This window comes from Diabrotica virgifera, chromosome 2, assembly GCF_917563875.1.
Source record: "Diabrotica virgifera virgifera chromosome 2, PGI_DIABVI_V3a".
NCBI classification, from domain to species: Eukaryota; Metazoa; Arthropoda; class Insecta; order Coleoptera; family Chrysomelidae; genus Diabrotica; species Diabrotica virgifera.
In genome coordinates, this window is record NC_065444.1 from 12,861,565 (window position 1) to 12,877,265 (window position 15,701).

At 33.2% G+C, this 15,701-nt stretch overlaps 1 protein-coding gene across 1 annotated transcript in view; it reads right to left on the reverse strand.

Annotated features, from left to right (window-relative positions):
• Positions 1-15,701, reverse strand: part of LOC114333350 (uncharacterized) — a 941,557-nt gene that overhangs the window by 620,614 nt on the left and 305,242 nt on the right. Inside the window, exon 3 of the mRNA XM_050643392.1 lies at positions 7,836-7,901. Within this exon, the coding sequence (XP_050499349.1) occupies positions 7,836-7,901 (66 nt within the window). The remainder of the gene's footprint in view (positions 1-7,835; positions 7,902-15,701) is intronic.

A 15,701-nucleotide genomic window follows, 5' to 3' on the forward strand; every position in this document is an offset into this window, starting at 1 on the left:
ATTTTTTCTTAAAATACATTAGTCATCAATTCTGTTGCAGCATATTTCGCTTAGTGTAAATGTAATCGACATTTAATATCGCCCTTTTTAAAGGTGCTTTCAAGTTCTACAAAAGGTATTGGTAGCATTATACACCTAAAATCGACCGTTTCTCTTTTATTTCAAGTTGAATACACCGATTTGAGCATGCACCAAACAAACAAACTCTTCTCGCCTACCATATCTTTTTGTATTATAACTAAAAGATTTATAAAGCCAAAAATCTCTTTGTTTTTTATAAGCTACAAAAACAATTTATATAGTTTTTTTCGTTAGATTCATGGTTTTTAAGGTATTCGCAAAAAACCGTCTAAAAAGGTGTCATTTTTTAATGAAAAAGGCCAATTTTCAACCACGAATAACTCAAAAAGTATTGAGTTTTTAAAAAAATATATAGAACAGTTTTTGTTTAGAATTGGGTTCTCTAGGTACTTTCGTGGTTATTTTAACCAAAAAATTTTCCACCCCCGAGAAGGGGTGGGAACCACCCTCTAGATAAAAGCACACGTCGGCATAGGGTAGACTTTGTTTCTTGAGCAGTCGTTTACTTACTGTGAAAATATCAAGTAAATAGATGTAGTAGGATGGAATTCGGAGCCAAATAACCTCATTGACTGCCCTAATTGTTTTAATAAGTTTTCCTCAAAAAGTGCTTCATTTTTTGGTTATGTCACTTTGAAAAATTTGATTTCAAATTTTTTACAAGGAATATGTTTATGAATAAAATACTTACTTTTCTAGTTATTTGCAAATAACGGTCTGAAAACGCGTTTTTTTTTTTTTTGTTGAAAAACAACCATTTTCACTCACAAATAACTCGGAAAGTATCGACTTACTTAGATAAAAAAAAACTCTATAGAACAAAAATTGCTTATAATTAGTCAATTTGACCCCGAGGAGGGTTGACTTAGGTTGCAAAGTCCAATTTTGAAGTGGAGGGTAACTAGAACATAAATCCAAATGTTCATGCAACTTGGTAGTGACACTGAAAATTTCACGGTATGGCCGTATTTTACATTCATTTACTGGGGTAAATACATTATGTTACCCCCTTTCAGGTAAAATTCCAGCTTGTCATTTATTCATTTGCAGGTTATTACGTTTACCGACAATTCGCAACGGTCGGGTTTGTTATTACCGACCTACTGGAGCTTAATAATGATTGTCAATCAAATGCCATATATTTCGTTCATAATCCACCCATAAATTTACGCGCTGAAAGGTTATTTATGTACATATATATCTAGAATCTAGATGAATAAGAGAAAAACTAATTTACTGATTGGATTCCGTGCATCCATAAATTTCTCTTAAAAATATGTGAAATAAAGCATAATTGGATATGTATGTACGAGTGGCATTCGTAAAAAAATGTTCCCTATGCCGCTGAGGAACAGTGCGACGTTCTGAGAGAAATCTGACAACACTGCCTTATAGATCGACTCTCCCTCTTTCTTTCCCCATCACTTCCACCTTGCTGCATTGCTCGGTGTCAGCCTAGCAGCCTTCGAAGATGGAGGTCCCGGTCGCTCTTATCACCAATGTGAAATTCATGCTGTAATTTTAAATGCAAAATGGATATCACCTATTGCCAGTCATCAACAGTTAATTGCACTGATGCACCTGATTGCATGAGTGGGAGTGAGGTGATATACGATTTCTTACATGCGGAGTACAAGAGTTTAAACAGCGCGTTTTTATCGATGAACTTCGATAACTTATTTTCGAACTTGAATGTGGAAGAATGTGTGGATGCCTTGTATCATGTTATGTATGGTTGTATAAACCAGTATGTTCCTTCAATCACTATCAGGAATAGCACATTCCCTATAAATATGGTTTGATGGCGAATTGAAACATCTTGTCTCATTGAAAAAATCCTTTCACTCCATATTTAAAAAGACAGGTTGTTGTGACGATTATGACGATTTCTGTACTCTGAGAGCATTGTGTAAGCAAAGAAGTAGAGATTGTTATGCGGAGTTTGTTGAAAGTACTGAGGAATTAGAAAAAAGACTAAGTTTTCACTCTATGACTATGACATATAAAACAATATAATGCTATTCTACACCCCACCAGAATGAAAACAATGGGAACCTTCTCTGGTTACACCTCCGAGGCTTCTACAATTTGCAAGCCATACGGATGCTGAGACTAAGGAAGATGAGGAATTCTACAATTTACAATTCACGTCCCATCTGCTCAGCGCGGTAAAGTTCCAACGAGAATGGTTCCCTTCATACGCCACACAGAGTAAATGTAAATCAAAAATGAATAACCTTATATAATAACCATAAATGAATAATCTATGCCATTTCGTTCGTTGCAATGCGGGACTGCACGCTGGGGTTTGTTTTGGTTGGATCAGGGAGAGCAGCATATGTGCCTCCTGATGAGAGACTAATAAGTTTCGAAACCGGTAGGGGTGCTTGCAGCACTCTCTGATTGGACTAGAATATGGTTCGGCTGTGTTTTCGTTTTGCAACGAAATTGAAAATGGTTATTCATTTTTGATTTACATTTACTCTGTGTGGGGTATGAAGGGAACCATTCTCGTTGGAACTTTACCGCGCTGAGCAGATGGGACGTGAATTGTAAATTGTAGAATTCCCTAATCTTCCTTAGTCTCAGCATCCGTATGGCTTGCAAATTGTAGAAGCCTCGGAGGTGTAACCAGAGAAGGTTCCCATTGTTTTCATTCTGGTGGGGTGTAGAATAGCATTATGTTGTTTTATATGCCATTAGAGTGAAAACTTAGTCTTTTTGCTAGCACTTGCCGCTAGGGCATCTATGCCATTTCGTTCGTTGCAATCCGGGACTGCACGCTGGGGTTTGTTTTGGTTGGATCAGGGAGAGCAGCATATGTGCCTCCTGATGAGAGACTAATAAGTTTCGAAACCGGTAGGGGTGCTTGCAGCACTCTCTGATTGGACTAGAATATGGTTCGGCTGTGCTTTCGTTTTGCAACGAAATTGAAAATGGTTATTCATTTTTACTGAGGAATTATTTAATCTTAGATAAGCTTATCTGTATCTTCAATAAAGCATTTCCTTTAATTGCAATTAAGCCAAAACATCACAAACCCTGGACTACTAAAGGTATCCGAATATCTTCCAAGAATATGCGTTCTCTTCTCTATATAAGAAATTTACTACCAACGTCTCTATCACTGAATATATCACCAAGTATAGGGCAACCTATCTTAAACTTATAAAATCAGCTAAAAAAGTCTACTACCAGAACCGTCTGGGAAGCTCCAAAAGTGTTGCAAAAGAAACTTGGTCCATAATAAACGATCTTCTAAATAAAACCCACACTGCTCAAACATTTTCCCTTCCAGACCCTGAAAATCTAAATGAATACTTTGTTAATGTGAGTAAAAATATTACATCAACTATTTTGCCACAACAAGATCCCATTTCATATCTCCCTAATTCAAGAAAGGTCTCTAATTCATTCTTTATAAAACCAGTCGTTAAATCTAAACTAATCCAAACAATTAATAGTATCAAAAGCAAATCTTCCTGTAGTACTGATGGTCTATCGATCAAAATTTTTTCTAATCTTCCAGAAAATGTGTTAGAAGTCCTCATCTCACTAATTAATTATTCTTTTGAGAAAGGTAAATTTCCAGAGTGCCTGAAGACAGCCATCATTATTCCTCTTCATAAGGGTGGTGAAATATCTAATACCTGCAATTATAGACCTATTGCACTACTACCGGTACTCTCCAAAATTATTAAGAGACTCATAAAAGACCGACTTATGTCCTTTCTAGTTGAAAACAACATTTTATCACAAAATCAGTTCGGCTTTTTAAATAATAAATGCACCACTGATGCCATGTTTTCTGTACTACATGAGGTTTATCAAGCACTGAACAATAATCTTTACACTGCCACCATTTTTTGTGACTATGCCAAAGCTTTTGATTGTGTAAATCACATTTTGATAAAAAAAACTAAATTTCTACGGAATTCGAGGCATTTCTTTAGATTGGTTCCAATCTTACTTGGAAGATAGGAAACAACTGGTTAGAGCAAACGATAAAGACTCTAGTCTCAAAAACATTGTATGTGGGGTACCTCAAGGTTCAGTATTGGGTCCTCTACTTTTCCTTATCTTTATTAATGACATCACTAATTTAAAAATCGATGGAAACATCTTTCTTTTTGCTGATGATACCAGTATCACTTGGAGCAACTCAAATATTGCAACTTTTCATGCTACTATAACTTCTGATCTACTTACAATAAAAACCTGGTCTGACTCAAATTTACTCTCGTTTAACGTAGATAAAACAGTAGCATTGTCTTATAAAGGAGCTCTTCAACCCTTACCTCTTAATAACAGCCAGATCAGTACCGTTGATTCTGTAAAATTTCTTGGCATTTTTTTAGACAGCAACCTTAAATGGTCCCTCCATATCGATTTGTTACGGAAGAAACTCTCTTCAGCCTGCTATGCTATAAGATCTGTTTCGAATGAACTCAATTTAGCATCTTCCAAAATAACATATTTTTCTTTGTTCGAGTCACATCTTCGTTATGGTCTTCCTTTTTGGGGTTCTGGTACAGCTGTCCAATTCGATGTTATTTTCAAATTACAAAAAAGAGCTATAAGATATCTGTTTGGCCTCAGAAGAACAACACACTGCAGAAGTTACTTCAAAGATCACGGAATTTTAACCCTTCCATCTTTGTATATTTTAGAAACTGTTTGCTTAATTCGTAAACATCTACATGTCTTTCCATCAAGACCTAATCATCACTACTTCACGAGAAATTCTACGTTTGACGTCTATTTGCCGACCCCGTCCTCGGAGTTAGTAAAGAAATCGATATTATATTCCGCAAAAAAAATGTACAACCATCTCCCCCTACAACTAAAATCTGCACCATCTTTTCCCAAATTCCGTAAACTGACAAAAGCCTACCTGTCTGAAAGACCATATTATTCAGTAGAAGATTATTTTAGTCAATAACTAAGAAATTACAACACCCTTTGCACAAGTAGTATTTTTATTATTTTTTTATCTATATTTGGGTGTCATATGCAGCAGCTTAACTTTTTAACTTTTAAACCTTTTTTATTAATTATTAGGTAGACTATGAATTTGCAATTTATTTAAATTTTTGCAATTGAATATTTCTGTTTTAACTTCGATTTATTTATTTATTTTATTTAACTTATTGACGATTTATGTAATTTTAGTAAATTGGATTGTTACTGTTTTGTCTTTTTTACTATTTATAAGCTTTGTCGATAAAATTGTAAAATTATTCATGGCAATAAAGCATAAAAAAAAAAAAAAAAAAAAAAAAAAAAAAAGTGAAGTTGAATGATTCTGTCTATGGTGAGCCTCAGTCAATTGTTGATGCTTTTGCCACCTTCTTTAGCACTGCCTATAATACTTTCACATCTTACACTGATGACTGGGTTGATCCATCTGATAGCAATCACTGCCTTATTCACTCTTTTACTGTTAAAATAACTAAAGTTTTGGACTGCTTGGATAATCTTGATACTAGTAAAGGCCCTGGCCCTGGTATGATATCGAACTTGTTTTTAAGGAATTGTTCATTTTCTTTGTGTAGACCATTATGGCTTATTTTTAACAGATCCCTGGCAGAAGGCCATTTTCCATCACAGTTTAAGAAAGCCTATGTGAAACCCATTCACAAATTTGGAGATAAGTCATTTGTTTGTAATTATCGTTCAATAACAATCCTTTCTGCCATTCCTAAAATTTTTGAAGCCCTGGTAACTGATTTCTTGACGGATAATTTGAAAAATCAACTACATACTGCTCAACATGGTTTTCTGCCTGGCCGTTCTATTTCGACCAATCTTCTTCTTTACACGGATCATATTGTAAATGCTTTCGTGGACGGTTTACAGGTGGATTCCATTTATACCGATCTGTTTAAAGCGTTCGATAAGGTAGATCATTGCCTTTTATTGCATAAATTGGAATGTTCTGGTGTGAGTGGTAAACTTCTTTGCTGGTTGAAGACTTACTTGCGGGACAGGTCTTTATGTGTCAAACTGAATGGTTTCACTTCTAATGAGTATTTTCCACTCTCAGGAGTGCCTCAGGGGTCCCACTTGGGACCTTTATTGTTTGCAGTTTTTATTGACGATGCTATTAAATCATTGACTGACTGCGAAGTGTTGGCATATGCCGATGACATAAAGTTGTTTTGTTCTGTTCGGGATTACTCTGATTGTGCTAGGCTACAGAAATCTCTCGACTTATTTGCGAATTGGTGTGATAATAACAGATTAAGCATTAATCGTGACAAGTGTCAGGTTATCCAGTTTCATCGATCAGTGGAAATGGTAGATTTTGATTACAATTTGGATAGTTTTTTGATTGAGAGAGTCACTAGCGTCAAGGATCTTGGTGTCATTTTTCAGAGAGACTTATCCTTTAATTTGCATATTGATTTTATTTGTAATAAGGCTCTTAGGCAGCTAGGGTTTATTAAAAGGCACACAAGGGATTTGCATAACATTTCTTCGCTGAGAATTTTATACTGTTCTCTGGTCCGATCTCAACTTGAAAATTCCACTATAATCTGGTCTCCCTTTGTCCAATCCTCTTTTCAAAAGTTGGAGAGAGTGCAAAGACGATTCTTTAGGCACTGTGCCTTTAAAGTACACAGACCTTATTCATATTCTGATATGATGAGATACTTAGAACTTGATCCTCTGTCTACTAGACGAGTTAATTTCGATCTCATCTTTATTTTTAAATTGGTTAACGGAATTATACATTCACCTAAACTGCTTCAATTGGTTTGTTTCCACATTCCTTCCCGTGTCCTTCGTGACAATACACTATTTTATATTCCTTTTCGTCGAACAAATTATTCTGTGAATATAGGTCTGGTCAGACTTCTTGCTCATGCTAATCGGTTGCCTCATGAGACAGATTTTTTTAACTTGTCCTTAAGTGCCTTTAAACAATCTCTGAAGCGTTAAATTTAATTGTAATTCTATATACATATTTATTTTATGATTTTGTATTTTATTTAGTATTTGTTTGTACTTTTTATAAATGTTGCTTAATTGTATATTTTTGTCAATGGGCTTGCCCCGTTTATTAACAATAAATAAATAATCAAGTTTATAGGTATAAGTATAGGTTGTAAAAGTGCATATAATATCTGTTCAACAAGTGCGCAAATGGTGTAGATAAAGCTTTGATCTTACGATAAATTTCAATAGGTGAAATACATTTTATATTTAAAAATGTCAATCATAGCATGACATTCACAATACCTAACGGTAACAGCCACCAGGACCTCCATCTTCGAAGGCTGCTAGGCCGACACTGAGCAATGAAGCGACGCGAAACCGGTGGGCAAGAGAGAGGGAGAGCTGATGTGTCAGACAGTGTTGCCAGATTTCTCAGAGCACGTCTCAAACTTTCTCAGCGACATAGGGAACCTTTTATTACGAATGCAATCGTGCATAAATATTTAAATTTTTTGCATCGCCCATACTCTTGAAGAAAACGTTGTTTTATTTCAACATTCAACCAACTTTAATTTTAATAATAATGTGCAAGCAGGAGGTATGAACACGTACAATACTCGAAGAGTTTTGTCTATTTTGATCTACTTAAGGTAGACTAATTTATTAACTTTAAGTATGTAATCAACAATTTAAACTCCCACTGGTTCTGTACATATTAGTGCTGTGTTATTAGTGCAAGGACTTCAAAGTTCGCTAAAGATGGACTGATAAATCCGAAAACGTCCGTTCTCAATGACTATTGAAAAACTTACCCTAAAAATTTCCGCTGTTGTACACGGAGCACCGGAGTCTCCGTCAATTTCAGCACTTTGACAATTCTGAAAATAAAATTTTATATTAAAATATAGATACTTTAATATTATAATATTAAAACGATTTTGTACTTTAAGCATATACATCGCATATTTAAAGAACGAGTAACAAATTATAAAAAGAATCGTACAAATTCATTAAAAAGAATCTGACATATTACCAGCACGATTTATAGGCGATCTTGATGTAGTCTGGCTCTAAGCCATATCAAAATCGCTGACTCTGTTAACTTGTAAAAAGCTTTTGGTGAGGTGTGATGTAATAATAAAACTCAAAAAACTTGTTAGATACCTGATCAAAGTCCACAATATGGTACTTATTTATTTCATTTCCCTGGACTATAATATTAATTACTTATTTTGGAAGTAACTTCATTAATAATAATTGACTTATGCTCCTTCTCAAATATGCCCGGAACATTAATAAAAAAAAATAAAATATTTAAAAATTTCAAAAAATTTCGTTTTTTTCTATTTCTTTGCTTATAACTTTAAAACGATTCATTTTCAAACAAAGTCGTATAAGAATAAAAAAAGAATGTGTGTGTACTTTGTACGCACGTAAGAAGTTATACTTCTATTATTCGCGGTGTGCAAGTACTTGGAAGGGAAACGAGAAACGATCGTGCGCGAGTCGCGGAGAAATATTGCAACTATCTTAAATAATTCATATTGTCAATTGAAATTGTCAAATTGACGTATATTTCATACCTTCTGTCATTGAAGCAGAAAAATTATATATTGCTCCACAATATTGATATGATATGCAATTATTATATAAAGGTAAATTTAATTAATTGTATTTTGAGTGCAGTACTGCATTTTAATAACTAATTTTATTTACTACATACAATTGTTCACGTTTTCATAACATAACCTGAATCTTATTTTTTCTTCTTACTATTTTTTTGGACTATGGCCAGTACCCAGGACTAATATAATTGGCCAGTATAATTAAAAGTGCGAATAAAAGTACAGAGCGTAGAAATAGGGGTCGCTTTGCCGAACTTGCACGGTCCCAATATGATTATATGATTATAAACGAAATTAATATACTTTTTATTTATATTTTATTTAAATATTAAATTAATTTATACTTACTACTTCTCAAACATTTTTATTAAAACAGTGCCAAAAATTAAAATAATAAAAAAATAAAACACACAAAAACACACTAAGTGCCGGTTGTTCGAACGCTAATCAACAATGATCATTATTAAATATTTAATTACTGTCACCAAACTGTCAATGTCAACTTTGTTTGGGTCGCTGAAAACATAATTAATTACAATTATGAGATTTATTATTAATTATGTTAATAATTATTGTTATATTAATTGATTATAGTCTCAGAATTGTAATTAATTATGTTTTAACAATTGACATTGACAGTAATTAATTATTTGATAATGATCATTGTTGATTAGCATTCGAACAACCGGCCCAAAAATGCCACAAATGATTTCTGAACATTAATTGTCGGAAAAATTTTTAACTAAATACGTATTTTCTGAAAATAAAATTATATAATAAATATACTTACAATCATAAAATGTATAGAAAAAAAATAAAAAAAATAAAAGTTTCTATTGGGATTCGAACCAACTTACCACGCGGCTGGTATTTGCGTTGTATTGGGATTCTCTCGCATTAAAACTGCGCCACAGAGACAGCTTGTCATTATGTGCGAAGATCGTCTAACTAAACAGATTAACCTTTTGACATTTTTAACTTATGTAAATTAAATTATTTTGATTTTGAATTGAAATGATTTAGAATTGAAAAAATACAACAAAACATAGAGTAAGAAGACAATATATTATGTAAATATAAATATAAATTATGTAAATAAAAGTATTACATACTACTTATGTATTTTGGTAGGTTCAAGGTAGGTATCGGAGCCCGTATAACGACTAATAAATTTCGCAATCACTTGCGTCGTGCAAAGTGGCTATGTTCAAATATCATAACAAAATTTGATCAACTATTTATAAAACACTTACCAGTGAAAGATTCTTTAGCTTTGAATAAGCGAGATCTGCGGCACTCATACTAGGCACAGTTTGATGAGCTTTCACATTGGCATGAAACAATCATCTCTTCTATGTAAATAAGTCCAAAAATATAATATGAAAACTATTTAAAAAGGCAGTATAACCATTAACTAACTTTTTGTTTGTTGTTTCTCTTCCTACAAATTTTAAAACGCAACAAGCATACATTATAACCAAACGCAGTCCCACAGCTGTGCCACAGCTGCCATATTGGATAATTTTTGTCATGTCATTTGAACATCCAATCAGAACAAAGTTATAATGCGCATGCGCCCGGTCGCTAGGTTTTCCCATATAAAATTTCACCGTCATTACGCCCGTAAAGAAGTATAACTTCAAAAAAAGATAATTAAATTTTCTATCAGATACGATTGCTAAAAATGTCTTAATTTAACAACCTTGCTGCAAAAGAGCAATAAATATAAAATAAGGGGGCAAAACAAGCCTGTCCTTATTCAATGTTTTTCCATCACTTAGGTTACACTTGGAACCTTCCTAATTCGCTTAGAAAATTTTTGTAATGTGCTAAAACCGTCCACCAAATTTCATTAAAATTGACTTACTAGATTTTGCATAATAATTTTGCAATCTAAACTTTTTTTAAAAAATTAAAATTTTTTAAAATCTTGCACACTGAACAAAAACTAGAATATACAAAGATTTGTAATTTCTTTTACATATAAAGAAGCACTCCACCTATCTAATGCGCTTTACAGAATTGAAATCGGATTATTTAAGCAATGTTTTAAAGTTATAAACAATTTCTTGGCTTATAAACAAATTAGTGCTGTGTCCAGGAGGGGGTGCTACAGGCTCCTTTATTTAGATGGGCTTACCCAAGTTTTTTGAAGTTATACTTCTTTAGGCGCGATTGAGATTGAGGGTGAATTTATATTGATCTGCGCGCATGCGCACACCGACAGTATGGTATTAGTCGTTATACGGGCTCTGATTGGGTGTTGAAATGATCTGTCAATAATAAATAATTGTTCAATATGAGGGTAAACAAATGTATAATATATTAGTTTTATTGTTGTGAGGACCGAAACAAAAAAGTTTATAATTGTAGTGACTTTTAAATAGTTTTTAAAGCAACAGGTACGTAATAATTGTAAATGTATCATAGGTACCTACCTATTTGAACCTACCAAAATACATAGTATGTAATACTTTTAATTACATAATTTGATTACCATCAAAATTTCTATCAATATTCACCTAGTATATTGTTTTCTTACTCTATGTTTTGTTGTATTTCTTCAATTCTAAATCATTTCAATTCAAAATTAAAATAATTTGATTTATGTAATTCAAAAATGTCAAAAAAAAGTTTAATCCGTTTAGTTAGTCGATCTTCGCACATAATGACACGTTGTCTCCGTGGCGAAGCGTTTAATCCGAATAAACCCCAATACAATACCAATACCAACCGCGCTGATAAGTTGGTTCGAATCCCAATAGAAACTTTTATTTTTTTATTTTTTATTTTATACATTTTGTGATTGTAAGTATATTTATTATATAATTTTATTTTCAGAAAATACGTATTTAGTTAAAAAAAATTCCGACAATTAATGTTCAGAAATTATTTGCGGCATTTTTAATGTGTTTGTGTGTGTTTTATTCTTTTATTATTTTAATTTTTGGCACTGTTTTAATAAAAATGTTTGAGAAGTAGTAAGTATAAATTAGTTTAATATTTAAATAAAATATAAATAAAAAGTATATTAATTTCGTTTATAATCATATAATAGAAGTATAACTTCTTACGTGCGTACGAAGTACACACACTTTATTTTTATGTATTTTGACCCGTAGAACACGAATTTTTTGGGTAACCGTTGATCCGGATTTCGATAAGATTGGTATAAACAAAGAACTTGAGGAATTACATAACATCGATTTTTCGCAAAATAAAACATGTCTTTGTATTTCTTTGGTAATTCTAAGCAAAAAAATGTTCTTACAAGTTTTTTCGTAGGATGCATAATTTTCGAGATAAACCCGGTGAAACATTCAAAAAATCGAAAAATTGCAATCTTTGAACGAGAATACCTTTTGATTAAAAAATAAAATAGCAATTCTGCTGACAGCATTTGAAAGTTTAAGTCAAATTATACCGGTTTTAATTATTTGCATTGCTTAAAATTTATTTTTTTATTATTAAACAAAGCTATTTGTTTATAAGCCAAAAAATTGTTTATAATTTTAAAACATTGCTGAGGCCCCTTAAATAATCCGATTTTAATTCTGTAAGTGTATTAGATAGGTAGAGCACCTCTTTATATGTAAAAAAATTAGCCAACTTCCAAATGGTTCTACTCTTTGTTCAGAAAGATTTTAAAACATTTGAACTTTTTTAAAAACATTTATATTGCAAATTTATTATGCAAAATCTATTAACCCCTTCGTGCCGGACCGTCATTCGGCAAGTCGGCTCCTATATACGGATTCGACCGTTTACCGAGCGGCTTCGCGCGGTCGGTTAAAATACAGCATCACACTACAACTAATTAAAGCTAATGTAATAATAACACTAACTTTAGAAATAAAACTATTTTTATTAAATTTATTATTTTACATAGTATGTGAGTTAAATTAAATTTTATCCATAAGCTACCATTTTAAACAAAAATTAGTAAAAAAGATAAAGAAGATAATTCGGATGGAATTGCCCAGATTATTTTGTGCTTGATATCGTCCCAGTCTCCTAATCTGGGAAATTCCATCCGAATTATCTTGCAAGAGATAGTAAGGTAAGTTGTAAACAGTAGCACAGTACCTTCACCTTCCACACAATCCGATCAGTCAAACATCCAAACAACCTTATCACCAATCAAATTAACTAAATCTAATCTCCTTCTGGACATCACCCACTTTTGGGCGTGGTTTCCCCACTTTTAGATTTGAATAAGGTAATTCGGACGGAACAAAAATACCTGAAATATGATGAAGATGGTGTCCCCGCCCTATGGCGAACGAAAACTCATGATGCACCCGTGTGCATCACCGTACTGAGCGAACAGTCAAGCAGGATGCACACGGGTGCATCACCGTACCGAAGGGGTTAAGTCGATTTTAATGAAATTTGGTAGACCATTTAAGTAAGTTATGAGAATTTTCTAAGCGAATTACTAAAGTTCTAAGTGCCACCAAAGTGGTTAAGAAACATTGAATAACAACAGGCGTATTTTGTCCCCTTATTTTGCATTTATTGCAATATTGCAGAAAAGGTAATACCTTAAGACATTTTTAACCAATCGTATATCAAATTTTGAGAATGTTTATAATAGACGAAGTGGTGGTGAAAGTGACAGAATTATTTAAAAGGAGTGAATTAACCAGACTAATCGATTCATTTTTTGGTACTGAAGTAAATAAATTGCTAACATCAAAAGAAAGCATAACAATATTTGGATTAAGATTGACAAGTTGAAGTTTTTCAACTTATTGGCGAGAATTCAAAACAGTAAACTGTGGGGTAAAGTTGATAAAGTTTTTAATGGTGTTAAGAATGAATTTAGATAAAATAGAAACTGGAGTGTTAATGAAGCTGACAACGGGACGAATAGGAATGTCAACTTTGTGTATCTTTGGTAAACCGTATAACCTGGGGGTGAGTGGATTTGATGGAATTTTGGTATATGGTGCTTCAAATTCAGAAAAGAAATCAGTAAATTGTTTTAAATTGGTTTTCATCTTCGAAACAAAAGATTTAGAGGGATCAACGGGAAGAAGAGTAAAGTTATTGTTGTCTAGGAAAGAGGTGACTTTGTCAATGTATAATTGTTGGTCTAAAATAACAAGGCAGTTACCCTTATCTGCTTTGCTGAAGATGAGGTGGTTGTTTTGGATCTTATTTTTGATAGATTTGAGTGTGGAGAGAAGGGATTTAGACTTATTATATGAGAAATTGGGAAAAGAGAGAGATGAAGAAGTTTGTGTAGAAGTAGAAGGGGAACTGATGTTGGTAAGAGAAGAGTTATTGTTAGAAAGAAGTTTCGTTTTGAATTTGTTGATAGTTTGGATGCAGGAGTTTCTGATTGAAGTTTTTTGTGTGAGTGAAATGGAAAGATTTTGAATAACCATGTCGGTCTCTATGGAAAGACTCTCAAGATCTTTGATAGATAATTTGCTAGGAATGGAGTGTTTGAGGCCGAGGTTTAAGGGTTTTAATTCGTCATCAGAAAATTGGACATTAATTCGCTCCTTTTAAATAATTCTGTCACTTCCACCACCACTTCGTCTATTATAAACATTCTCAAAATTTGTCTATCTCAAGATTACTTTGTTTTTAATAACAACTTTTACCAACAACCTGACGGTTTAGCAATGGGTAGTTGCTTATCCCCTTTCTTAGCTGATGTTTTTATGGATCACTTAGAATCCAACTATATCATAAAAAATCCAGAGATCTTACACTGGTTCCGTTATGTTGATGACATTTTAGTCCTCATTTCTGGTAACTCTGATTCAGCTCACAACTTACTTCACAAAATTAATCAAATCCATCCTAAAATCACCTTTACTATGGAACTAGAATCTTCGAACTCCATTAACTTTCTGGATTTATCTATTACCAGACTACATGACCACTTCAACTTTGGTATCTACCGTAAACCAACACAGACAGATCATGTTATCCATTCTACTTCTAATCACCCTTTATCATATAAACTCTCTGCCTTTCGCAGTTTTATACATAGATTAAACTCTATTTCTTTATCCATAACTGAATTCAACAAAGAGTTGAACATTATCAAACAGATTGCAGTCAACAATGGTTATGACCCAGACATCATCAATAAACTTCAACAAAAAAGAGAACTCAAGTTACTAAAACAATCCGCTTTCTCTACATCACCCCCAACTACTCCCATCTATGCCTCCTTACCATGAAATAACTCCAAATTATCTGAAAGAGTCAAACATATCATTTCCAATTCTTGTGACAATATAAAAATCTCTTTCAAAGTTAATAATACTCTCAGCAAAAGTTTAACTAATACCAAAGATCCTATCCATTATATGAACCGGAGTGGAGTATACAGGCTCTCTTGTTCAGATTGTGATGCCACCTACATCGGCAGAACTTACAGATCCCTTTCTACCCGATCTGCAGAACACAGCAAGAGAGATACCACTTCAGCCTTTTCACACCATTTAAAAGTCAATAAACATGAACTTAAGATTCCTGAAGGTGTCCAGTTGATACACAATATTCAACAAAAAAATACACTCCGTTTAGACTTATACGAAGATTTGGAGATTGTCAAGGACCTGAAGAAGAGTCCCAACTGTGTCAATAGACAAACATCCCTTAACCGCAATTTTGTCCCCATTCACCGTCAATTATTCTCATAATTCCTATTATTCTCAACTTCCTCTTTTTATCCTATTCTTTCTCTTTTAACTTACTCTCCCTCCTTTTTCAGATTTTCCTCTTTCCTTCACTGCTTCCAAACTCCTTTACCCAACTAACATTATTAACTACTGAACCCTATTAACCATCACCTCATTAATTCACCCTACTATCTTTTCACTTCTTTTTCATTTCATTACTTCATTCAGTTTAAATTCCACACCCCATCTTTTCTTTATTCCTCTCTTTCCCTTAAAATTCTTGTCTTTATACCTTACACCACAGCCCTCTACTTTTTGTCTTTGACTTTTTCCAAGTAATTTTTACCTCTCCAACTAACATCCCATCACTTAATTTCAGTTCTCACATTCAGATCCATTATCGTTA